Source organism: Ranitomeya imitator, chromosome 3, assembly GCF_032444005.1.
Source record: "Ranitomeya imitator isolate aRanImi1 chromosome 3, aRanImi1.pri, whole genome shotgun sequence".
In the NCBI taxonomy this organism is placed as follows: Eukaryota; Metazoa; Chordata; class Amphibia; order Anura; family Dendrobatidae; genus Ranitomeya; species Ranitomeya imitator.
In genome coordinates this window covers 500,034,915-500,062,218 of record NC_091284.1, presented here as the reverse complement: position 1 = coordinate 500,062,218, position 27,304 = coordinate 500,034,915, and the positions used below count along the sequence as shown (strand labels likewise).

Genomic DNA, 27,304 nt, shown 5'->3' with positions numbered 1-27,304 from the left:
TGCTATGCGCACCGCCTGGTGGTCGATGCTCATAGCAATTCAGGAATTCTGCTACATTCAGGTGATCTGATTATCGCCTATATGGAGCAGAGGCAATCGAGTTATGGCAGCTTCTAGTCTCCCATGGAGACTATTGAAGCTTGCCAAAAGTAAAAAAATAGTTTTTAAAAATATATTTTTTTAAATGTATAAAAGTTCAAATCACCCCCCTTTTGCCCCATTCAAAATAAAACAATAAAAAAACAAACATACACATATTTGGTATCACCACTTTTAGAATCGCTCGATCTATCAATATAATAAAAATTAACCCGATTGCTAAACGGCATAACAAGAAAAAAAGTCAAAATGCAAGAATTACGTTTTTTTAGTCGCCACGTCATTGTATTAAAATGCAATAAAGGGTGATCAAAAGTTTGTATCTGCCCCAAAATGGTATCTTTAAAAACATCAGCTCAAAATACGCAAAATATAAACCCTCACCTAACCCAAGATCATAAAAAATAGAGGCCCTATTGGTATCGGAAAATGGTGCATTTTTTTTACAAACTTTTTCACCACTTAGATAGAAAAGAACCTAGACATCTTTGGTGTCTTTGAACTCGTAATTACCTGGAGAATCTCATTGGCAGGTCAGTTTTAGCATTTAGTGAGCACAGTAAAAAAAACAGAAAACAAAAAACCCATTGTGGAATTGCACTTTTTTTGCAATTTCACCGCACTTGGATTTTTTTTCCCATTTTCCAGTACATGATATGTTAAAACCAATGGTGTAGTTCAAAAGTGCAACTCGTCCTGCAAAAAACAAGCCCTTACATGGCCATATTGACAGAAAAATAAAAAAGTTATGGCTCTGGGAAGAAAGGGAGCAAAAATCGAAAACTCAAAAACAAAAATACCTAAGGTCATGAAGGGGTTAATATCTCATATTTTAAGGGTATGTGCACACGTCAGGATTTTCTAGCAGAAATTTCATGACAAAAACCGGACATTTCTGCCAGAAATCTGCATGCGTTTTTTCGCGTTTTTGATGCATTTTTTGCGCTTTTTTGTGCTTTTTTTTGCGTTTTTTCCCAATGCATAGAATAGCAGGATAAAAGCAAAAAATCCACAAAATGAATGAACATGCTGCTTTTTTTACTGCAGTGCATTTTTTTGTGGAAAAAAACGCATCATGTGCACAAAAATTGCAGAATGCATTCTAAATGATTGGATGCATATGTCTGCAGTTTGTAATGCATTTTTATCGCGTTTTTATCGTGAAAAAAACGCCAAAAAACCTGAACGTGTGCACATACCCTAAAGGTGATATTAAAATTACATTTTACTTTTGGGGCACTACATATGTGCAAATGTCTTGTTGATTTAGTGATTTAATCTGATCTATACATTTGGAACTTTATCATTTTATTTATTTTGAGTTGAATTTCTGCCAATTGTGGACCAATATTTGATTTCTTACATGGTAGGACAAAACTTTTGGCTGCTTCTTGCTTTCAATGGGATCTACTTAATTTTAAGAATTAAGAGCACAATATCCTTAGATAAGACCAATCTTTATTCTCTCAATTTTGAGATTCTGCTAAATATATATTTCGAGATTTTCTCTCATCCTAACATTTTTATGAAGCTAAACTAATTAATGCTAAATACTTTCTATGGCTTTTAACCTGCTTTTCTAGATTTTTAAAAGATACCAAAGCTTTAATTTCTACATACCATGGTAAATTTTAATTTTGACTAACAAAAAAAGATGTTTTCAAGCTTCTAGCTATTGATTTTTGTTGGATGTCCTTCTGCTCTTCTTGTACCTCTTGAGTCAATAATATATGTAGGTCAATAATTTTTAAAAAGGAGATATGAGCTGCATTTCTGGTCTGGTTTGCTTATGGTTTTATCACACATCATATGTAGTCGCATTGAACAGGTGCAGGTGCAAGTCTAGGGAATGGATCTCAGCATTTCATGTAAAGTTTGGATCCAACTCCAGGCCATAGAAATAAATAGTGGCAAAACATCTGATGGCAACTGATTTATTTTTGCGTCAGTGATGATTCATTGAGTTGGGTCAGGTTCAAAAGCTAAGCAAGATGTAACAGATGTATGTGAATCCAGCCTAACTCTCAAGTCAATTTACTTTGTTGACATCTTCATTGAAGGCTTTTTTCAGAGACCCTGTTGCAGTTACGGTCAAAATCTTAAAAAAATATGTTATCCATTACAGAAAGCTATGGAGTCAGTCATTATGCATTGCTTTGAGTCATAGTTCCGAAATTAGGCTCTAAATTTTTATATTGGGCTTTAAATTCTCTCACTAAACAGGCAACATTGCTAGTGTAATCATACATTAATGGACATAGCTAAATATTGTAAGTGCAATATATGGCCTCACTTGCTGTTTTGTTAAATAAATGGGAAGGTAAACTTGAGAGATATATGTTGGTCTACCATGTACTGGATTGTTTGGGGCTATGAATAGACTTATTACATGCTGTAAGGCATTATAGAAAACCACTTTCACACTAGAAAATAGGGATTGAAGAAAACTCTTAATTGTTCAGATCTATAATTAATATTTCAGTGAAAAAGGCAATACGACAGAAAAGATAACCTATGCTGTGGTTGTGAAATTGTTTCAATGATCATCTTTTTTATGTATTCTCTTATCTCTTGTTTGCATGAAATCGTTTTCATACATGAAATGGAAAATAGAGCTTGCATATGAATTTCCCTGAGAAGACGATTATGCATACTGTTAAAAAGAAAGCTATTATTTACCTCCACAATTCCCATGCTCCACAATAACAAGTCTACTCTATTGACGCTATTGACATTATTGCCACTTTTAAATTAATCTGGTAAGGTATCCACAGAAACACTAATGTTCTATCAAATAAGAATGATTATTCCCCTAATTAAGTTCTCAGATGGTGCTAATTTCTTATCCGGACTTGCACTCCTAAGACACGTAAACCCCAAGGAAAAGTAACAATTTTTGTAAATTTACAAAGACGGAAAAAAAAAATCTCACACAGCGTTAAACAATACGGTATTGTACTTCTAAACTGCCTGGTAAAATTGCAGATCCAGCTCTCATTGTGATTCAAGGGTCTTCAATGCAGATTTCAATTGAATTTTTTTACTGGATTAAAATTGACGCTCTCGTCAGTCGCCGCACACTAATGGAAGTTGTATATTAATAATGAAAAACAAAAAGGGAATTCTTAAATGATGCTCTTGAGGTGTGTATTATATCTCTTTTGTTAACAGCAACATTTCAGTTCTTTGCTTATATTCTGTATAATTCTGAGTCTGTGCTGAATTGACCTTACAAAGCAATTTCATTCTAACAAAGCTCTTTTTTTCCATCAAGTTTTAGCATTACTTTCAATGCAGTACTTTTTTTTTTACATTTTTTGAACATTATAAAAGATTGTAATGAATGTAATGAACAGACTGTGATCTGCTGCTTCATCTTTGATTTGTGACAAAATGTTTAGGCCCCGATTCATCAGTGCCTTTGAGCCTTTTTCTGTCTAGTTTTGTGTGTTTTGAGCCTTTTTTGTTTGCACCCAATTCATTGCTCTTTTTTTTCACCAAAAGCGGCAACAAAACCACAAGACAAAAAAAGGAGAGTGACTTAAACCCCCACAAATTATGAAACAGGGCCTTAGTATCTACTTTTCATGCTTGAGTAAAACTGTTTTAATAACTAACCCTTTGACATAAGAGTTTTCTCATGGATATGAATCGTTTTACAAATTAAGTTTCCCCAATAATCAGTTGATTCCCAGAAGTCAGGCTACTCCTTAAACCCATGTCAGGCTACAGTATATACTTATTTTGCGACAGCTATATGCTTATTACTTACCAGCCATTTAAATGAATGGATGACCTTGTCATTCCTGGATGGGTTCATTCCACCAAATTTAGTGATGTGCTCAAATAATTGATCTCATATGACATCCATAAATTCTAAAATGGCCAAGGGCTATTGTCATGAAACAACCTATTTCAATTAAATGTCATTTAAAACATCTATATATAATGATCCTTCCTCTGGGTTCCCAAATTGATTACCATCCATCAGGTCATAACATACAAATTGTTTGAGAAAACCACAAAACTTTAAATGGGTTTTGTATGTTGTAAAATACAATATAACATCTTGAAAAATGCTAAAAACAAAGCTATAGTTATCCATTAACCTCATTGGCTCTGCTCACAACTCAATCACCCATTACTGAGCCCAATTGCTAATCCCCCCAACCTTCCAGGACTAACTTTAAATTACTGAGAACTTATACATAGAGGGCTCTGGAGCTGAGCCAGCTTTGAACCAATCAGATGCAGGCTGTGTTAAAAAGATAGCATCGGCCTGTAATATGAGCATTTGGAATTGGGTCTGATTGCTGTTGTTTAATCATTTGGATGCTGCTAGCAAGAATTTAGATGTCAGCCATTGGCATTTAAATTGACACCCAAACCCCCATGTGGTCATGATTGCAGGTGCCAATGGATTACTTTGACAGCCCGGACTTGCTATAGTTCCCCATCTTTGGCATGTTGGTCATTCTATGGTCTTTCTCTGAGCTTCACATGAGAATGTAAATGTCACTATATTCCTGCAATATTTTGCAAAATATACAAAAAATACTTGGACTGGAGGATCATTGCCAGGTCATTATAAATGTGCAAACAAAACCCCAAAAATCAATGGTAAAATCATTTTTTTTCACAATTTCTAATGAAACAAATGCAAATCTGAATCTTATCCATGCATTTATTTAAATGCGTTTTTATCTCTTTTTGGCTCTGCATTTTTTTGTCTCTTTTTGATATGTCATGTTTTAACCCCTTTCTGACCTCGGATGGGATAGTACTTCTTAGGTCAGATCCCCTGCTTTGATGCGGGCTCCAGTTATGAGCCCGCATCAAGCAGGGACATGTCAGCTGTTTTGAACAGCTAACATGTGCCTGCAATAGCGGGGCAGGTGGAATCGCGATTCACCCACTGCTATTAACTAGTTAAATGCTGCTGTCAAATGCTGGCAGCTGCATTTAACTAGCGCTTCTGGCCATCGGGCCGGAAATGAGCGCATAGCTGACACTTGTCATATGATTGGGGGTCAGAGATGCTTCGGCATAACAACCAGAGGTCTCATTGAGACCTCTATGGTTGTTGATGCCGGATTGCTATGAGCACCACCCTGTGGTCGGCGCTCATAGCAATGCAACAATTCTACTACATAGGAGCGATCTGAGCTTCACTCCTATGTAGCAGAGGCGATCGAGATGTGCCAGCTTCTAGCCTCCCATGGAGGCTATTGAAGCATGGCAAAAGTAAAAAAAATGTTTAAAAAAATATGAAAAAATAAAAAAAAAGTGTATATCACCCCCCTTTCGCCCCATTCAAAATAAAACAATAAAAAAATCAAATATACACATATTTGGTATTGCCGCGTTCAGAATCGCCCGGTCTAACAATAAAAAAAGGATTAACCTGATCGCTGATACTTTTGGACACGGCACTAACAGATATTTTTATTTTAATTATGTTTTTATTTTTTATGGAGTGTAATGTGAATGTTTCTATTTCTAATTTTTTAAATTTTTCAAATTTTTACTTAGGGAACTTAAATCTGTGATTGTCCAAATGCTTATACTATATACTGCAATATTTCTGTATTTATGTTATAAACATATCAAGGTTCTCCTGTAGAGCTCAGTCTGTGGCTGAGCTTCACAGGATGTCCCAAATGGCAGATATGAGGGCCATTGGTTTTATCACAGTAGCCAATCAGAGCTGATGTGCACTCGTCATTTAAATGCCGCTATCAGACATTAACAGCAGCATTTAAATAGTTAAACTGTGGGTGATCAGACCTTGCTGCGGTGCCCGCAGTTACAGGGAGATGTCAGCATAGTAACACAGTGGGATCTGCCTGGTGTTAAGCAGCATTAGACCCAGAACCATCTTCACACATTCCTTATCGACCTAGTATGAAAAAGTTAAACTGTAAAATATGGACATATGTGTGTTATCTGACTTTATTTCTTTTCTGGGCCATTGACTTGCATTGGTGAATTTGATCAGCAACATGGACCAAATTGTATAATTTTCCTTTTTTGTAGACAATCAGTATTTACAGAGTGGATAAAGGCGTGAGGGTTAATATAGGTGTAGTGGGAAGGAGGCCCCCAGTCACCCATATATTTTTGAGGGATCCCCTCTGTCATCACCCCTATCACCCCTTAATGAATGGAGACTTCCACACTCACACTGACAACTTTAAACACATTATACATGAGTATAAGCTCTCACATACAGTATACACATGTATTAAGTAAACTATATATATATATATATATATATATATATATACGTGTGTGTGTGTGTGTGTGTGTGTGTGTGTGTGTGTGTGTGTGTGTGTGTGTGTGTAAGAGGTGGACCAGAGAGTTTAATGCAGATAGTACTGCCCCACTGGCACTGGCTATTACCCAGTATTAGGAAACAGGAACAGGAACAGGAAACACCCAGTATTGCAGATTGACATCACATATCAAAAATGTGATATTTTATATTAAATTCTATGCTCTTTAGAAATTATTACAGCAGTAGAACATCATACATTCATCTTCTGCTGCAATAGATATATTAGATATAAAATTGTAATTCAACAACTTTTGTGCAACATTGATTGTAAATGATCTTACTGATAGTTTTACTATGTAAAGCAAGAATCAGCGCATTTTTAAAATCAAATTGCAATTAACTTTTAATGCACTAAATTTTTAATCTAAACATTATTATCTACATATTTCTTTTTTTTTTTTTAAAGTAATGAGTTCCTAAAAGTCCAGAAAAAGATATTTTAACTGGGTGACAGGTTTCAGATGTTTCATGATGTAGAATATTCACAGATCTAAACTATCAATGAGTCTGATAAAAACTGTATGGGCCTTTTTTTCAGGAAGTTTACACAAGTTTTCTGGTGTAAAACTGTTTGTAATGTTGTAAAATGTTTGCGACTTTTGGTGCTTTATATCACTTCCAGCCAGCTCCACCAACTTTTTAAAAAATGGGTAGATCTTAGTCAGGATGGGGCGTTGAAGGGTGCACCTGACAAATTCATCAAAATTGTCACCCCAAAAGATGGCTGAGATACAAGGAAAAATAACTATTGTCACTGATTAGTGAATATTTCTTGCAATTTAAAGATGCACTTGATGGATTTAGCAATTAATTTTCTGCATCTTACTCCAGTGTGCATTTCAAGACTTGTGTACAAAATTATGATGATTTGAGGCATTTGTGCCTGAATAGCATTGTGCTGTATGTCTAAATGTTGAACTATCCATCTTGAGACTGTATAGGAGTCTCAGGATTATGCTGTGCAGGTAGAGTGGGTGGGCACTGAGGGTTGAAGGATGTCCCCGACTTTTCCCTGCTCGCCCCTTCTGTACCACGCTTATATTCTTGTTTATGACTTTAGGCTTGTCTGACTTCTCCCATTACCTGTGACACCTGTGCCTGAGCTCTGTGTTACTTCGCTTAATGTTTAACCTCTCTTCCCTCACCAGCTCCCCCTGGTGGAGGTTTCATCACAAGTGTGTCTTGATAATTGCCAATAATTTCCATGTGTTGTCTATTCCATTTGCACAACAGCATGTGAAATTGATTGTCAAAGAGTTTTGCTTCACAAGTGGACAGTTTGATTTCACAGAAGTTTGAATTACTTGGAATTATATTCAGTTGTGTAAGTGTTCCCTTTATTTTATATATATATATATATATATATATATATATATATATATAGTACATATTTTTTTGGCAAGGAAAGAACTTTTATGTCACTAATTAACACTCTGCAATGTTTTGCAAATAGCTCCTATGGAGAATTATATGTCTACATGAGTAGAGTCTTTCTATAAACATTGGGTAGTCTGAATTTGAAGTCATATCACACTCCAAGGAGGAAAAGAAACAGTCGTGAGAAAGTAACTCATATCTGTAAGATAAGTCTGCACTCTGGGTTTCTTTGTAGTCAGTCACCAGTGCTACAGTATATAGCCTGCAAAGAAGCTGTATTGTGTCCTAGAAAATAGCTTTTTTGGAAGATTTTCTAAAATGATTCATTTTTATTTTAGATTTATTAAAGCAATAACAACATTCCATATTACTTAAGAAAATAGACTGGACTACTATATAAAAGTGGCTTCAAATGGACTTATGATACAACAGCTTTCATAGTTTGTAAGCTATTATGCTATTTATTAGTGTCCTTTGTGGTAAGGGGTTGATGTTGTAAGAAAAGAAATAAGTACATACAAAATTGGCGGAGCTGCTTTTGTCACTTTTATATTGTACTTTGGCAGGATCTGATAGTATCTGCAGTCCATCATGATTTCTTTATTACTTCACAAGCTGCTGGACTGCTCTTTAGTAGTTGTTTTGGAATCTCCCTCAGAAAATATTTTAGAACATATCCCGAGGGCATACAAATCACAGTGTGCTAGTTGACAGAATTTCAAAAAAGACTCTTTGATTCCTAATGTTCAACCAGCAGAAGGATATTTCTGTCCTGTCAAGCTGTGGCTGATTGTGAATCAAATGCTCTAGCAGTGGATTAAAAAAAGATATTGTACATGTTTAGAATTCCATGCCCTGCAATCTCCAGTTACACACTTATCCTTCAATGTATTCTTTCTTAATCTAAAATAGTCATGTCTAGCTCAATACACAATACATACTTTATTATAAAATGGAGACATGTAGTCCTGCAACCATAGTATTTACATATTATCAAAAGTAGTATAGCTTTTCTCCCCAGGAGTTAAATATCTACACTATCTATCATCTATCTATCTATCTATCTATCTATCTATCTATCTATCTATCTATCTATCTATCTATCTATCCATCTATCTATCTATCTATCTATCTAATATCTATCTATCTATCTAATATCTATCTATCTATCTATCTATCTATCTATCTATCTATCTATCTATCTATCTATCTATCTAATATCTATCTATCTATCTAATATCTATCCATCTATCTATCTATCTATCTATCTATCTAATATCTATCTATCTATCTATCTATCTATTATCTATCTATCTATCATCTATCTATCTATCTAATATCTATCTATCTATCTATCTATCTAGCAAAAAACAATACTAAAAACTGATATTTGTTTGGGGGGGCTTGCACCCATGATTAATATATACTGTGCTGTTCCAGTTCTTTGCTATCTATCTATCTATCTATCTATCTATCTATCTATCTATCTATCTATCTATCTATATATCTATCACATATCTATCTATCCATAGATCTATCTATCTATGTATATATCTATTATCTATCTATTATCTATCTATCTATCTAGATAAAAAAGAACACAGCAGCACATGTACATGAATCTAGGCCATGTGAAAACACAGACAAATATTCAATATGAATTATACTTCTCAAAAATATTTTTTTCACATATTTTTTTCAAATTTTTTTTTCATAATTACAGTAATAGATTCAATGAAGATTCTTAGCGCATAAATTGGCCAATTCATGTGTGCCCATCAACCACGGCAAGGTGATCTCCTTCTAATGGGCCCTACTCTACCATACATGCCACTTTTGGGCCACCAGCCTACAACTATGGACAAAACATGTCACTCTGGGCTAAACCTACAATATATGGGCAGGTAGAGTTGATTACCGCCCCCTGCCAGGTCAATGGAAGGAGTGCAAGATCAGTCTGGATGCAGCCAACATCCAATAACTAAATAGAGAAAAAAACCCAACCAGCACTCCCAATGTGAACATGTGCAAGCTGCAAACTGCAATATAGATAAAAAAAGAACACAGCAGCACATGTACATGAATCTAGGCCATGTGAAATCACAGACAAATAAATATTCAATATGAATTATACTTCTTAAAAATATTTTTTTCACAATTTTTTTTCACAATTTTTTTTTCTATCTATCTTAACAATTTATCTATCTAACTAAAAAATAATACTACAAACTGATATTTGTTTTGGAGGCCTTGCACCCATGATTAATATATAATGTGCTGTTCCAGTTCTTTGCTATCTATCTATCTATCTATCTATCTATCTATCTATCTATCTATCTATGTATATATCTATTATCTATCTTTAGATCTATCTATCTATCTATCTATCTATCTATCTATCTATTATCCATCAATCTATCTTCCACATTCATACTTTTGAATTGCAGTATATTATGACAGCGAGTGTACAGTAAAACCGACACGCATCCTAATAAGTCTACTACTAACAGACGTAATAAGAAAATCATGTCATAGCAACAAGCTGTCCCCACTATCACATTTTCACAGTTTAGGTGAGCTGATGAGGTGACAGAGAAAGGGACCTTTGCAAACGTTCAGATCCCCATTAAGCACATAAACTGGCTCTGATACCAGCTGAAACCTGCTGCTTATGATGTGTGCCAAACATGTATGGTGGTATGTGGAAGTTACATTCCCACTAAACTGTGTATTTATGTCACAAGTTTTAACCCCTTAGCGACCGCCGATACGCCTTTTAACGGCGGCCGCTAAGGGTACTTAAACCACAGCGCCGTTAATTAACGGCGCTGTGGAAAAAGTCAATAGCGCCCCCCAGAGGCCGATTTTCTCCGGGGTCTCGGCTGCCGAGGGTAGCCGAGACCCCAGAGAACATGATTCGGGGGGTTTTTAACCCACCCCGCATTTGCGATCGCCGGTAATTAACCGTTTACCGGCGATCGCAAAAAAAAAAAAAGCGATCTCTTTTTAATTTCTCTGTCCTCCGATGTGATCGCACATCGGAGGACAGAGAAAAGGGGTCCCAGGTGGCCCCCCAATACTCACTTAGCTCCCCCGATGCTCCTCGTGTCTCCCGGTGGGCGCCGCCATCTTCAAAATGGCGGGCGCATGCGCAGTGCGCCCGCCGGCCGGCATCGGGAGAATCTTTGGGGTCTCGGCTGCCGGGGGTAGCCGAGACCCCAAAGAGCATGATCGGGGTCGGTATTACCGACCCCTGTTTTGCGATCGCCGGTAATTAACTGTTTACCGGCGACCGCAAAAAAAAAAAAAAAGTAAAGTGTAATTCTCTGTCCTCTGATGTGATCGCACATCAGAGGACAGAGAAATAGGGGGATTCGGGGACCCTAGCATACTCACCTAGGTCCCTGGATCCTCTTGCTGCTCCTCCTGGCCGCCGGCAGAAGAACATGGTGGACGCATGCCCAGTGCGCCCGCCATCTGTCTCCATCTGCCGGCCGGCAGGAGAACAGCAGTTGGGGCTAAAATTAGGGTTAGGGGTAGGGTTAGGGTTAGGGGTAGGGTTAGGGGTAGGGTTAGGGGTAGGGGTAGGGTTAGGGTTAGGGGTAGGGTTAGGGGTAGGGTTAGGGTTAGGGGTAGGGTTAGGGTTAGGGGTAGGGTTAGGGGTAGGGTTAGGGGTAGGGTTAGGGGTAGGGCTAGGGTTAGGGCTAGGGTTAGGGCTAGGGTTAGGGCTAGGGTTAGGGCTAGGGTTGGGGCTAAATTTAGGGTTAGGGTTGGGGCTAAATTTAGGGTTAGGGTTGGGGCTAAATTTAGGGTTAGGCTTCTTTCACACTTACGTCGGTACGGGGCCGTCGCAATGCATCGGCCCGACATACCGACGCACGTTGTGAAAATTGTGCACAACGTGGGCAGCAGCTGTAGTTTTTCAACGCATCCGCTGCCCAATCTATGTCCTGGGGAGGAGGGGGCGGAGTTACGGCCACGCATGCGCGGTCAGAAATGGCGGATGCGACGTACAAAAAAACGTTTCATTGAACGTTTTTTTGTGCCGACGCTCCGCCAAAACACAACTGATCCAGTGCACGACGGACGCGACGTGTGGCCATCCGTCACGATCCGTCGGCAATACAAGTCTATGGGCAAAAAACGCATCCTGCGGGCACATTTGCAGGATCCGTTTCTTGTCCAAAACGACGGATTGCGACGGAATGCCAAACGACGCAAGTGTGAAAGTAGCCTTAGGGCTAGGGTTAGGGTTGGGGCTAAAGTTAGGGCTAGGGTTGGGGCTAAAGTTAGGGTTAGAGCTGGGATTAGGGTTAGGGTTTGGATTAGGGTTGGTATTAGGGTTAGGGTTGGCATTAGGGTTACGCTTGGGATTAGGGTTAGGTTTGGGATTAGGGTTAAGGTTAGGGTTGTGATTAGGGGTGTATTGGGATTAGGGTTATGTTTGAGGTTAGGGTTGAGATTAGGATTAGGGGTGTGTTGGATTTAGGGTTTTGATTAGGGTTATGGTTAGGGTTGACATTAGGGTTGTTTTGGGGTAAGGGTTGTGATTATGGTTAGGGTTAGTGATTATCATTATGGATCAGGTTGGGATTAGGGTTAGGGGTGTGTTGGGGTTAGGGTTGGAGCTAGAATTGGGGGGTTTCCACTGTTTAGGTACATCAGGGGGTCTCCAAACACGACAGCCAATTTAGCGCTCAAAAAGTCAAATGGTGCTCCCTCCCTTCTGAGCTCTGCCGTGCGCCCAAACAGTGGGTTACCCCCACATATGGGGCATCAGCGTACTCGGGATAAATTGGACAACAACTTCTGGGGTCCAATTTCTCTTGTTACCCTTGTGAAAATAAAAACTTGGGGGCTACAAAATCTTTTTTGTGAAAAAAAAATATTTTTTATTTTCACGACTCTGCATTCTAAACTTCTGTGAAGCACTTGGGTATTCAAAGTTCTCACCACACATCTATATAAGTTCCTTGGGGGGTCTAGTTTCCAAAATGGGGTCACTTGTGGGGGGTTACTACAGTTTAGGTATATCAGGGGCTCTGCAATCGCAACATAATGCCCACAGACCATTCTATCAAAGTCTGCATTCCAAAAAGGCGCTCCTTCCCTTCCGAGCTCTGCCAAGCGCCCAAACAGTGGTTTACCCCCACATATGGCGCATCAGCGTACTCGGGATAAATTGGACAACAACTATTGCAGTCCAATTTCTCCTGTTACCCTTGTGAAAATAAAAACTTGGGGGCTACAATATCTTCTTTGTGGAAAAAAAATATTTTTTATTTTCACGACTCTGCATTCTAAACTTCTGTGAAGCACTTGGGCATTCAAAGTTCTCACCACACATCTAGATAAGTTCCTTGGGGGGTCTAGTTTCCAAAATTGGGTCACTTGTGGGTGGTTACTACAGTTTAGGTACATCAGGGGCTCTGCAATCGCAACATAATGCCCATAGACCATTCTATCAAAGTCTGCATTCCAAAAAGGCGCTCCTTCCCTTCCGAGCTCTGCCGTGCGCCCAAACAGTGGTTTACCCCCACATATAGCACATCAGCGTACTCGGGATAAATTGGACAACAACTATTGCAGTCCAATTTCTCCTGTTACCCTTGTGAAAATAAAAACTTGGGGGCTACAATATCTTTTTTGTGGGAAAAAAAATATTTTTTATTTTCACGACTCTGCATTCTAAACTTCTGTGAAGCACTTGGGCATTCAAAGTTCTCACCACACATCTAGATAAGTTCCTTGGGGGGTCTAGTTTCCAAAAATGGGGTCACTTGTGGAGGGTTTCTACTGGTTAGGTACATCAGGGGCTCTGCAAACGCAACATAATACCCGCAGACCATTCTATCAAAGTCTGCATTCCAAAACGGCGCTCCTTCCTTCCGAGCTCTGCCGTGCGCCCAAACAGTGGTTTACCCCCACATATGGGGTACCAGCATACTCAGGACAAATTGGACAACAACTTTTGGGGTCCAATTTCTCTTGTTACCCTTGTGAAAATAAAAACTTGGGGGCTAAAAAATCTTTTTTGTGGAAAAAAAAATATTTTTTATTTTCACGGCTCTGCATTATAAACTTCTGTGAAGCACTTGGGCATTCAAGGTTCTCACCACACATCTAGATAAGTTCCATGGGGGGGTCTAGTTTCCAAAATGGGGTCACTTGTGGGGGATTTCTACTGTTTAGGCACATCAGGGGCTCTCCAAACGCGACATGGCGTCCAATCTCAATTCCAGCCAATTCTACATTGAAAAAGTAAAACGGTACTCTTTCTCTTCCAAGCTCTGCGGTGCGCCCAAACAGTGGTTTACCCCCACATATTGGGTATCAACGTACTCAGGAGAAATTGCACAACAACTTTAGTGGTCTAATTTCTCCTGTTACCCTTGTGAAAATAAAAATTTGTGGGCAAAAAGATCATTTTTGTAGAAAAAATGCGATTTTTTTTTTCATGACTCTACGTTATAAACTTCTGTGAAGCACATGGGGGTTCAAAGTGCTCGCCACACATCTAGATAAGTTCCTTAAGGGGTCTAGTTTCCAAAATGGTGTCACTTGTGGGGGGTTTCCACTGTTTAGGCACATCAGGGGCTCTCCAAACGCGACATGGCGTCCAATCTCAATTCCAGCCAATTCTACATTGAAAAAGTAAAACGGCGCTCCTTCACTTCTAAGTTCTGCGGTGCGCCCTAACAGTGGTTTACCCCCACATATGGGGTATTGGCGTATTCAGGAGAAATTGCATAACAAAATTTATGGTTACATTTCTGTTTTTACACTTGTGAAAATAAAAAAAATGGTTCTGAATTAAGATGTTTGCAAAAAAAAGTTAAATGTTCATTTTTTCCTTCCACATTGTTTCAGTTCCTGTGAAGCACGTAAAGGCTTAATAAACTTCTTGAATGTGGTTTTGAGAACCTTGAGGGGTGTAGTTTTTAGAATGGTGTCACACTTCATTATTTTCTATCATATAGACCCCTCAAAATGACTTCAAATGTGATGTGGTCCCTAAAAAAAAATGGTGTTGTAAAAATGAGAAATTGCTGGTCAACTTTTAACCCTTATAACTCCCTAAAAAAAAAAAATTTGTTTCCAAAATTGTGCTGATGTAAAGTAGACATGTGGGAAATGTTATTTATTAACTATTTTTTTGTGACATATCTCTCTGATTTAAGGGCATAAAAATACAAAGTTTGAAAATTGCAAAATTTTAAAAATTTTCGCCATATTTCCGTTTTTTTCATAAATAATCGCAAGTAATATCGAAGAAATGTTACCACTATCATGAAGTACAATATGTCACGAAAAAACAATCTCAGAATCAGCGGGATCCGTTGAAGCGTTCCAGAGTTATAACCTCATAAAGTGACAGTGGTCAGAATTGCAAAAATTGGCCTGGTCATTAAGTACCAAATTGGCTCTGTCACTAAGGGGTTAAAGGTGTTATTTAAAACTATATATTTTTTTGTGGGCCTAAGAACTAACAGGCAGGTAGCTGATAACTACAAGCCTGCTCTGCCCAGCGCAGATCTTTGCTGATGAAGATTCTGTTGTTTCCGCTAAAGTCACATTGACAGGGCAGCGGCTTCTCTTCCGTTTTGCTTTGTTGACAGGGTGTAACTGCCTATGTCATGCTGATTGACAGCTGGCTTCCCACTGCATAACTGTACGAAGTTGGTGGCCAATTAGCATTATGTTGGCAGTCACTCCTTGTTGAGACAGATGCACAGAAGAGGAAGAGCTGATCTTTTGACCTGGAGCAGCTGAATCGCTGGCAGGACCTCTGAGCCAGCACCAGCTAGAACATGCAGGTAATTTCTGTAGATAACTACCTGCCTGTTAGTTTGACTCATAGTAAAAAAAAAAAATATTCCGTACTGCATAAAGACTTTATTGTTCATCCTTCTAAGGCCTCTTTTCCACTTGCGAGGAAAACGGACGAGTGCAATCCGATAAAAAATCGGATTGCACTCGGACCAATGTTATTCAATAGGTGACATTCCATTTGCGATTTTTTTTCTCAGCCAAAATCGGACTGAGAAAAAAATCGCAGCTTGCTGCGTATTGCTGCGATTCTCAGATGAGACTCGCCAATGCAAGTCAATGGGTTAAAGAAAAAAAATGCACAGCACTCACACCATGCGAGTGCTGTCCGATTTTAACGCACCGGTGTCCTTCGAAAAGCCGGCAATTCAGTGCGGTGTACAGTAAAATCATACTGACAGGTTAGATTAGAGTAGATATATACACATGGGAATAGCTATGGAGGATACCCACTAAATTAAAACATAACCTTTAATAAATATAAATAAAAACTCGGATCCTAACACAACACATATATAAACAAAACACACGTGCTCAGGTGAACCAGTGCTCGAGATAAAAAAAATTGGATCAGTCTTACCAATTTAGACGGACACATGGAAATCCCTCAAATTCCATGAGGGTGGTGGTTCCAAATGCTATGGGCCAAGGGTAGGGAAAGATACACTGCCACTGTCTTCCCTGTGAACCCTTTGAAGAGCTCCTGTCCTGACAAGGACAGGCCCCAAGTGAGCCCTGCTATGGGAACCCACCAACCAAAATATAGCCCTAAATGTCTCTCTTCTCCCTACGCGTATCAACTCCAATGGGGGAGCATCATGCTGCTGGACCCATCTGACACGGACTCATACGGACTTATATGGACTTTTATGGACTGTCCTGCCTTGGACCACAGAGGGAACCTATTGGCATCTCCTTAATTGCATAACTCCCCTGATGATGCTCCCCCATTGGAGTTGATACGCGTAGGGAGAAGAGAGACATTTAGGGCTATATTTTGGTTGGTGGGTTCCCATAGCAGGGCTCACTTGAGACCTGTCCTTGTCAGGACAGGAGCTCTTCAAAGGGTTCACAGGGAAGATAGTGACAGTGTATCTTTCCCTACCCTTGGCCCATAGCATTTGGAACCACCACCCTCATGGAATTTGAGGGATTTCCATGTGTCCGTCTAAATTGGTAAGACTTTTCCAATTTTTTTATCTCGAGCACTGGTTCACCTGAGCATGTGTGTTTTGTTTATATATGTGTTGTGTTAGGATCCGAGTTTTTATTTATATTTATTAAAGGTTATGTTTTAATTTAGTGGGTATCCTCCATAGCTATTCCCATATTTATCCTGAGGATATAGACATGGCAAGTTCTTCTCCACACCTTAGCTATTTTTAGATATATACACATAGAATAGGTATATATACATATATATATATATATATATGTCAGGGAGACACCTATATATATATATTTATATTTAATGCAGCGCTAGATAGCTTAAAAGCCGGTAATTCAATTGCCGGCTTTTGCTATTTCCTTCACAAACCTGACATGATATGAGACATGGTTTACATACAGTAAACCATCTCATATCCCCCTTTTTTTGCATATTCCACACTACTAATGTTAGTAGTGTGTATGTGCAAAATTTGGGCACTCTAGCTATTAAATTTAAGGGTTAAATCGTGGAAAAAATTGGCGTGGGCTCCCGCGCAATTTTCTCCGCCAGAGTGGTAAAGCCAGTGACTGAGGGCAGATATTAATAGCCTGGAGAGAGTCCATGGTTATTGGCCCCCCTGGATAAAAACATCTGCCCCCAGCCACCCCAGGAAAGGCACATCTGGAAGATGCGCTTATTCTGGCACTTGGCCACTCTCTTCCCATTCCCGTGTAGCGGGATATGGGGTAATGAAGGGTTAATGTCACATTGCTATTGTAAGGTGACATTAAGCCAGATTAATAATGTAGAGGCGTCAATTATGACACCTATCCATTATTAATTCAATTGTATGAAATGGTTAAAAAACACACACACATTATTACAAAGTCTTTTAATGAATGACACAGGTTGTTTTAATATTTTATTAGACTCTTAATCCACCTGAAGACCCTCGTTCTGTAACAAAGGTAAAATAAAAAATCAACAATTTACCATACCTTCCGATGATCAGTCTCGTCCCATGCTATAAATCCATCTGAAGGGGTTAAGTAATTTTACACCCAGGAGCTCTGCTAATGCAGCTGTGCTCGTGGCTGTTAAACCCCGGGGAATGAATGGAATGTAGGTCAATGACCTGTAGTTACCTTCAGTTGCAGTGAGGTGCCCTCTGCTGGTTGTCCTCATATGAACTCAAGCGTGGGAAAATATTCTGAAAAGTTCCCAGGCTCGAGTTCATTCTGAAAAGTTCATAATTGCCGCCTCTCCATTATTAATCTGGCTTAATGTCACCTTACAATAGCAAAGTGACATTAACCCTTCATTTCCCCATATCCCACTGCTACACAGGAATGGGAAGAGAGTGGCCAAGTGCCAGAATAGGCGCATCTTCCAGATGTGCCTTTTCTAGGGTGGCTGGGGGCAGATGTTTTTAGCCATGGGGGGCCAATAACCATGGACCCTCTCCAGGCTATTAATATCTGCCCTCAGTCACTGGCTTTACCACTCTGGCGGAGAAAATTGCGCGGGAGCCCACGCCAATTTTTTCCCCGATTTAACCCTTAAATTTAATAGCTAGAGCGGCCAAATTTTGCACATATACACTACTAACATTAGTAGTGTGGAATATGCAAAAAAAGGGGATATGAGATGGTTTACTGTATGTAAACCATGTCTCATATCATGTCGGGTTTGTGAAGGAGATAGCAAAAGTCGGCAATTGAATTACTGGCTTTTAAGCTATCTAGCACTGCATTAAATATAAATAAATATATATAGGTGTCTCCCTGACATATATATATATATGTATATATACCTATTCTATGTGTATATATCTACTCTAATCTAACCTGTCAGTGTGATTTTACTGTACACCGCACTGAATTGCCGGCTTTTCAAAGGACACCGGTGCGTTAAAATCGGACAGCAATACGGATGTTGCGATAAAAAAAATTGCATGACACTTGCATGACAATCGCATACGTTACATCCGTTTTTTCGGTCCGTAAATCGGACCGTTTTTTTTCTCACAAGTGGAAAAGAGGCCTTAGAGTCAGCATTTTTGAGATGTTACCATATTCAATTGCCCTGGTGCTGCAACATGCATAGAAGCAAATTTAATTAGATTGTTGTTTTATATGCCATACTTAAACCAGCACATTACTCAGAAATTTGGTGAAGCTCTACCTGTGAGGGTATGTTTCCATGGGCGTATTGCTTGAGTTTATGCTACGGATTGGATGCTGCGTACAGCCACAACATTAAATCCACAGCGTCCAGATGTTACAGCATAGTGGAGGGGATTTCATGAAATCCCATCTCCACTATGCGTATAAGGCCACATCCAGCGGCCCTGCATAACCGGACATGTGGCGCGTCTCTCCAGACTGCAGCATGTCTATTTATCTTGCGGAGATGCTCCATCTCTGCGATATAAATAATCCAGTCTATGAATACGATGCGGTGATTCCGCATGTGTTCAATGAACACATTCGGAATCACCGTGGGTACAACAAGGGGCGGCGCTTTGGGTGGAGTGGGGTATTCGCTGCGTCCAAAGCGCAGAGATTATGCCCATGGAAACATACCCTTAGAGCTCTAGTAAAATTAGATCTAAATTTGTGCAACACCATGAATTGAAGCAAATTAAATCTGTCGAGTGTAATCTGTGCCACCTTTTGCTAAACTTCACCTGAATTTTTTCTTATTTTTGAACAGTGATGGGAAAATTGCAAAAAAAAGTAAATATTTGCAAATATCTGTGCCAAAACTGCGTGCTTTAAAATTGTAGAATTTTTGTAATACCTGAAAGTTGAGAGCAGGCTTTAATATATTTCTCTTATAGCTTAAAGCATATTTAAATTCAATTTCTAGCAGTGATAAAACAAATATCAAATTCAAGATTTCAACAAATACGTTACATATATTTTGACAATGTTTGGTAATTGTGTAAGTCGTTATTCTATGATGTTTAAAATGTATATATTTCTATCCTCAGGCACTTGAAGATGGCATAGCAGAGCAGCTAGCTGTTGTGAAAGCACTGAATGTATCTGGCGGAGAGATTATTGAGCAGTCCTCAACTGCTGACGCTGCTTGTATTAAAGATAATTTGGATACCTTAAATTCTCGCTGGAATACAATCAACAGGAAGCTTCAAGAGAGAAGAAGAAGGTGAGTACTCTATATATGCAAGAGTTTTTCAGAGGTGCCACCACTTTTGGCCATGACAGTATATTTATATATTTACTGTATTGTTGGCATTCAATGCCCAAAGTAGGCTCTCCTTACTTCCTGGCAAATAAATGTATTGTACCTCGTTCTTACTTATCATGAATGCTAGACATGAGTGGACAGTTTTGTAAAAAAAAAGATCAAATTTATTGCACATTTTCCTGAAAATTTCAAATATGTGAAAATCCAAACTTTTTGATAAATTTGATTTTCTAGAATCCAGCAGCAAAATGCAGCCATTCTTCTGGGCTTTATTATAGGTCAAAAAGGGGTTAAAATATAATTGATTACTCACCCATCTTAGGCTTATCCCTCAGATGTCCTGCCACTGCTGCTCACCTTTTATTCCTTTGCTTTCTTTGAATCTGGTCTTTCGGTCTTCGAATTGGCTTCTGGATTCAACCTTAGATTTGTCTTTGGTCTCGATCTCCAGTCTCTGACGGGTCCTCACATGGTTATTGACATGCGGCATCCCCTTGTAACCACATGGGTCAGCTCACATCATTGATATGTTGCTTCCTACATGACTGTGTGAGGCTAAATACCAGATCTGACCAATCCGAACACTGTTCCAAAACAAGAGGGAGGACCAGGCAGGGGGCTGAGGTGGCAGAATAAAGTGAGCATAATCTTTTGCTATTTTTTTGACCCTTTGCGAACCTTCTATTTATTATGCTGTGGGGTCTGGAGAGATAATAACCCTCTTTTCAGTGCAAATTTAACTGCATTCAGACTGAATCAAATCTGTCAGACGTTCAAGTGAATCTGCCTGGAGCAAACTTCGGTAGATTTGCTCATCTGTAATCTATACTTTGAGCTCTATGAACCTTTTGATGACGTCTTTAATGATATAATTTCCTAAATAACACAATAAAATTTAAAACTGATGAAAAATATAGACTAATGCAGGTAAATAAATATGTCAGTCAATAGATTTTCTCTGTCTAGGCAGCTATTAATCCATGTTACTTTCCATGCCTGTGCAAGTATTCACTCCCATGAAAGTATTAAATCTTTGTGCATGCTGCGGGATTACAAATGATATTTGCACACTTTTTTTTAATCATGGTTTATTGGAAAATGACTTTTAGAGCTAGACCATTTGTAAATGATTTCTTATTTGTTAATCCTGAAATAAAAATGTCATTTATACCATAAATCATGTGATCAAACTTTCCATGACATTTGTAGAACAAGTCTAAACTATCTCATATCAGATTTATTTCTCGGTTTATCGTGAGTAGAGATGAGCGAATATGTTCGGGTCCCTTCTTATTCGGCAAGCTATAGCGCTTACCGAATAAGCTGCAGAGGGAACCCGGATACATGGATCACGCTGGCCAGAGGGAACCCGACGTGATCCAGGAAGCCAGGTTCACTCTGCAGCTTATTTGGTAAGCGCTATAGCTTGCCGAATAAGCGGGTAACCAAACAGATTCGCTCATCTCTAATCTTGAGTCTAGTATATTCTTCTTTGCTTCATATTTACAATCCATTAGACTAATTCAACTGAAATAGATAAAGATTAAAATTGATTAGTTTATGCCTAAACAGTTACAAAACAGACCATAGGGTTAACACAGAATTATTTTACGTTTTTTGTTATGGAATATTATGGAATGTCCCTTTATTAACTAGCATTGAACTGTGCATATTTTTGCTAGTTTTCCATGTGTTTAAGCTGTATATTTTATGTTGTTTCATTGATTTGTTCATTATAAATTACATATTGCTTTAGGGTATTGTTTTGCTTTACCACATTGATTTCTATAGAGAAAAGACATAACTAACCTAAATATTCAGAAAACAGGAGATAAGCATGGACACAAAGCTTGTCTATCTTGTTTAGCACCAGAGGTAAATTTCATAAAAAAAATTTTCATTCTAAACTATCAGACAAAACTAACTGACATGGCTTCACTAGGGAGCAGAATTTAGGGACCCTGGTTTCCAATTGTTCTAAAACAAGTACAAGTGGGCTCCTGCTGTAGCCAATCGACTTACATATAGACATGTGTGATCTGAGGTTTGGAAAAAGGTGGGGAAAATTAGATAAATTGTAAAGAATTATCTAGATATTTATTACAGTTTTAATTGCAATATGTTATAATAAGACAAAATATGTTTTATTCTGTGTGTATATGCTGTTCCTAAAATAAATTGCATGCGATAATCACTCATGCACTTCATACTTTGACCTAGTCATTGATTTTCAGTGCTTAAAAACCTAAGTACAAGCGAATATAATAAACTTTGTTAATAACTTGTCTGAGAAATAGGCATTTTTCTCCACATATAAGGCACTTCTCATTCACCAAGTCTGATGGAGTCATCATTTACTCTACAAACTGCTCAAATCTGTCACGCTCAAGATGAAGCAAACTGGCAGTTGACTAAGGGATCAGTTAAAGATACCCATTGACATCTATGGGAGGGGTGAGGAGTGGAGAGGAGCAGAGTGAAAGACAAACCAACAAACACAGACCTTATGCTCTCTAGTTAGTGTTTATCTCACCCTTGTGCTGGATTCACAGCTCTCCTGCCACTTCTGTTGTGTGCTGCATAAATCAGTAGAACAGAAATACATCAGATTTATATGAGCAAGGTATGCAAGTAATCAAAACATCTAGGCTACACTCTGAAATTTAGGGAATAAGAGAGCATAATGGAAGGGAAACTGCTGAAGAATTCAGTAAATCAGTCATCTAATGGGATGAAACAATGCAATAATAATAATAATTATCATTATTATTATTATTATTTATGTATATAGCACCATTAATTCCATGGTGCTGTACATGAGAAAAGGGGTTACATACAGGATTATAGATATTGTTTACAGTAAACAAATTTACAATGACAGACTGGTACAGAGGGGAGAGGACCCTGTCCTTGCGGACTTACATTCTATGGGATAATGGGGAGGAGAAAGAAGGTCGGGGTGCAGCAGCTCCGGTGGTGGTGAGGCGGCAGCTCTGGCATTGGTGAGGCGGCAACTCTGGCAGTGGTGACGCGGCAGCTCTGGCAGTGGTGAAGCAGCAGAATGGGTATTGCAGGCTGTAGTCTTTCCTGAAGAGATGGGTTTTCAGGTTCCATCTGAAGGATCCGAGGGTGGTGGATAATGGGACGTGTTGAGGCAAGAAGTTCCAGAGGATGGGCGATATTCGGGAGAAATCTTGGAGGTGGTTGTGTGAGGAACGAATAAGTGTGGAGTAAAGTAGGAGTTCTTGGGAGAGTTCTTGGGAGGATCGAAGATTACGTGAGGGAAGATAGTGGGAGATTAATTCAGAGATATAGGGAGGGGACAGGGTGTGGATGGCTTTGTGGATCAGTGTTAGTAGTTTGAACTGGATACGTTGGGGAATTGGGAGCCAGTGGAGGGATTTGTAGAGGGGAGAAGCAGGGGAGTAGCGAGGGGAGAGGTGGATTAGCCGGGCAGCAGAGTTGAGGACAGACTGGAGTGGTGGAAGAGAGTTAGCTCTCATCTGCATTCCTCATCTGCACGCACATGGTTACCTATTTTAAAAATCTCCCAAAATGAAAGTTACACATATATCTAATATAATGAAAGTTATATATTCCATATATCTGGAACTGTATTGTGGGAATAAACTAAATAAATTTGGCCAGTCTTGACATGGTTACTAGTCCTCTTTAAACACAAAATTTGCTGCTTTTCAATTGTAAAGATATCAGCAGTTGACATTCTAAAATGTTAAAAACCAGCTACCGAGCTGTCTATTTGCACTAATTTCTGCCATCAATGCTATATAGATCTGCAGAAATAAGCTAGCTACCTAGATCTTAAAGTTTTATGACCCGAGTAAAAATCCATGTTCATAGGGATAAAAAATGCTTGCTAATTTATTGTTGTGTTTAGGATTCATTAAACATTTATGGAAAGATATGTTTAAGTGTTTGAAGTCCAGTCTTCTGCTGCAGTGCGGAGACGCCACAGGCATTATTAACATCTCATCTCGCATACATTTCCAGGTGTTCATAGTAATGCATAGTGCTGCAAAAGGGAGGAGGATGCTTTGGTTAATGTCCCTGTTATTGTAAACTCATATCTTTAGTACATAACAGTATAGGCTTTACATCCTCAGAAGGCAATGAATATCATGCAAACATTTGTGTGCCTATCTCTTCAAAAAGACTTGTGCACGATCCAAAAAAACATCAGATCGCATCTCATGTCCAATTTTTTCCTTGGACCGAGTCTGTCTGAGGAGAAACAATCGCAGCATGCACGATTTACATCCGCAAAATGTATCACACGTGGTCATGCATCTAAGTCAGGTCCGATTTTCAAGGACTGACAGAATGGAGAAGATAAAGAAATTTTATTTTCCATCTTCTTCACATCATAAAAAAATCAGATCACAGTATGATCAAACTTTGACCAGAGCTTGATCAGAGTGTGATTAGAATAATCAGATGAGAGAAAATATGGTCATATGACCCTGGCCTTAGAGTCTATCAGCAGTGTTTACCTTGCAAAATGGTTGACATCACTAAAGAGAAAAGTTATAAGAGGTATTAAATATACCTTTTATACTATTTTAGCAACAGTGTGTTTTTACGGCACATGAGGCCACTGCAAATTCTCTGAAGGTTGTCCCTAAACCTTAAAGTCATTTTAGTTTTTATAACATAAATCAATAGTACACATTAAAATAGCAACTTTATAATATATCTTATCAAAGAAATCTACTTCTTTCTCAGCCAAAATTGGTCAGTCATTATCAAAGTTCTCAATTCTAAGGTAAAATCTTTGTTCAGTGAACACAGACTTTCCCATTGCTGATTGGAAATGGCAGCTGCAATGGATACATTTCTATGTAGATGTCAGCAGGGAGGAGCTAGAAGCAGAGCTCCTTCTATCTATCTAACTTATCATAGACTCGTATCAACAAGAAAACATGGATATATCCTATAACATAATGGAGTAAAAAATCCCAAAACAGCAATTCATAAAAAAGTATTAATCATGTTCGAATATCAAATATATATATATATATATATATATATATATATATATATATATATATATATATAAACAGTGTCCAGGGATCCAGGGACATCCAAAGTTAGACAGATTTATACAGTTGTGTGAAAAAATCTTTGCCACCTCCCAAATTTCTTATTCTTTTGCATGTTTTCCATACTTAAATGTTGAAGATTACAAACAAATTTAAATATTAGGCAAAGATAGCAAAGGTAAACACGAAATGCAGTTTTTAAATGAGAGTCTTCATTATTAAGGGAGAAAAGAAATTCAAACCAACAGGGCCCTGGGTAAAAAAGTGTTTATCTCTCCACTTAAAACATAAATTAACTGTGGTTTATCACATTTCTGGGTGTTCAATTTCCCTAGGCCGAACCCAGACCTGATTACTGTCACACCTGTTCTCAATCAAGAAATCACTTAAATAGGACCTGCCTGACAAAGTCAAGTGGGCCCCAAAATACTCAAAAGCTAGACATCATGGCGTGATCCAAAGAAAATCTGGAACAAGTGTGAAACAAAGCAATTGAGATTGAGATTGAGCAGGTCCATTTACCCATAGTTAGAGTTGTAAAGAGAAAGAGTCAAGATCTCGGACTCTGTCTACATTGTGTCTCTCTGGACATTTTCTTAAGAAATGCCTAACTCGTCCTCAAGGTATCAAACCATTGGGAGAACGTCTGAGTCTGGTCGACTGCCAAGGAGGTCATCCAGAGTCCCTGGTACCTTTTTTCCTCTGATAAAATACTGATAAATATGATTTTATCCTTCGAGAACCAGGTGTTATCAACATTGGTGTTCATTGACTGTGGGTCTGCTGCTAACTTTATCGATTCAGGACTGGTTATGAAATTATGGTTAGGGACAGTAAGTTTAGAAAGACCCATTCAAGTAATTGACCTTCACAAGACACTATTAGCTCACAATTTGGTCAAGAGGGCAATGGTGGATTTCACATTCCAAGTGGGAGCACTCCACTCTGAATCCATTTTCTGTTTTGTGTTGGATAATTCACCTGCTGGATTGGTACTGGGGTTTCCATGGTTTCAGACTCACAATACTGTTTTTGATTGGTGTTAGAAGGAGATTATGAAATGGAGCTCTAAGTGTTACAAAAAACATCTAAAAACATACAAATATGCTCCGATAGTCTGAAGGGTCTTCAGGAATATCTGAAGGACTTCGGAGATGTGTTCTCGGAAAAAGAGGTGGAGATATTACTTCCCCATCATCGCTATGATTATGCTATTGATCCTATTCCTAGCACCAAAATGCCAAAATTTCGCCTTTACAGTTTTGCTGATGCCGGCTTGCTGTGAGCGCCACCCTGTAGTCGGCGTTCATAGCAAGCCTGAAATTAAGCTACATAGGAGTGATCTGATGATCGCTGCTATGTAGCAGAGCTGATCAGGCTATGCCAGCTTCTAGCCTCCCATGGAGGCTATTGAAGCATGGCAAAAGTAAAAAAAAAATGTTTAAAAAATATGAAATAAATAAAAAAAAAAAAAAGTTTAAATCACCACCCTTTCACCCCATTGAAAATAAAACAATAAAAATAAAATCAAATATAAACATATTTGGTATCGCTGAGTTCAGAATCGCCTGATCTATCAATAAAAAAAGGATTAACCTGATCGCTAAATGGTGTAGCGAGAAAAAAATCGAATTGCCAAAATTACTTTTTTTGGTCGCCGTGACATTGCATTTAAAAGCTATAATGGGCGATCAAAAGAATGTACCTGCACCAAAATGGTATCACTAAAAATGTCAAAAATAAGCCCTCACCCGACCACAGATCACAAAAAATGAAGACGCTACGGGTAAAATGGCACAATTTGTTTTTATTTTTTAGCAAAGTTTGACATTTTTTTTCACTACTTAGATAAAAAAATACCCTAGACATGTTTGGTGTCTATGAACTTGTAATGACCTGGAAAATCAAAATTGCAGGTCAGTTTTAGCATTTAGTGAACCTGGCAAAAAAGCCAAACAAAAAACACACATGGGATTGCACTTTTTTTGCAATTTCACCTCACTTGGAATTTTTTTCCCATTTTCTAGTACACGTCATGGTAAAACCAATAATGTCGTTCAAAAGTACAACTTGTCCCACAAAAAATAAGCCCTCACATGGCCATATTAACAGAAAAATAAAAAAGTTATGGCTCTGGGAAGGAGGGGAGCGAAACACGAGCATGAAAAAATGGAAAATCCCAAAGTCATGAAGGAGTTAACAATCGCGTAAATCAATCTACGAGAACCTCACAGTTCT

At 38.5% G+C, this 27,304-nt stretch overlaps 1 protein-coding gene across 2 annotated transcripts in view; it reads left to right on the top strand.

Annotated features, from left to right (window-relative positions):
* Nucleotides 1-27,304, top strand: part of DMD (dystrophin) — a 4,179,683-nt gene that overhangs the window by 2,488,033 nt on the left and 1,664,346 nt on the right. For both annotated transcript variants that reach the window (XM_069757653.1, XM_069757654.1), the window contains one exon: nucleotides 19,789-19,964. In XM_069757653.1, coding sequence (XP_069613754.1) covers nucleotides 19,789-19,964 — 176 coding nt within the window. The remainder of the gene's footprint in view (nucleotides 1-19,788; nucleotides 19,965-27,304) is intronic.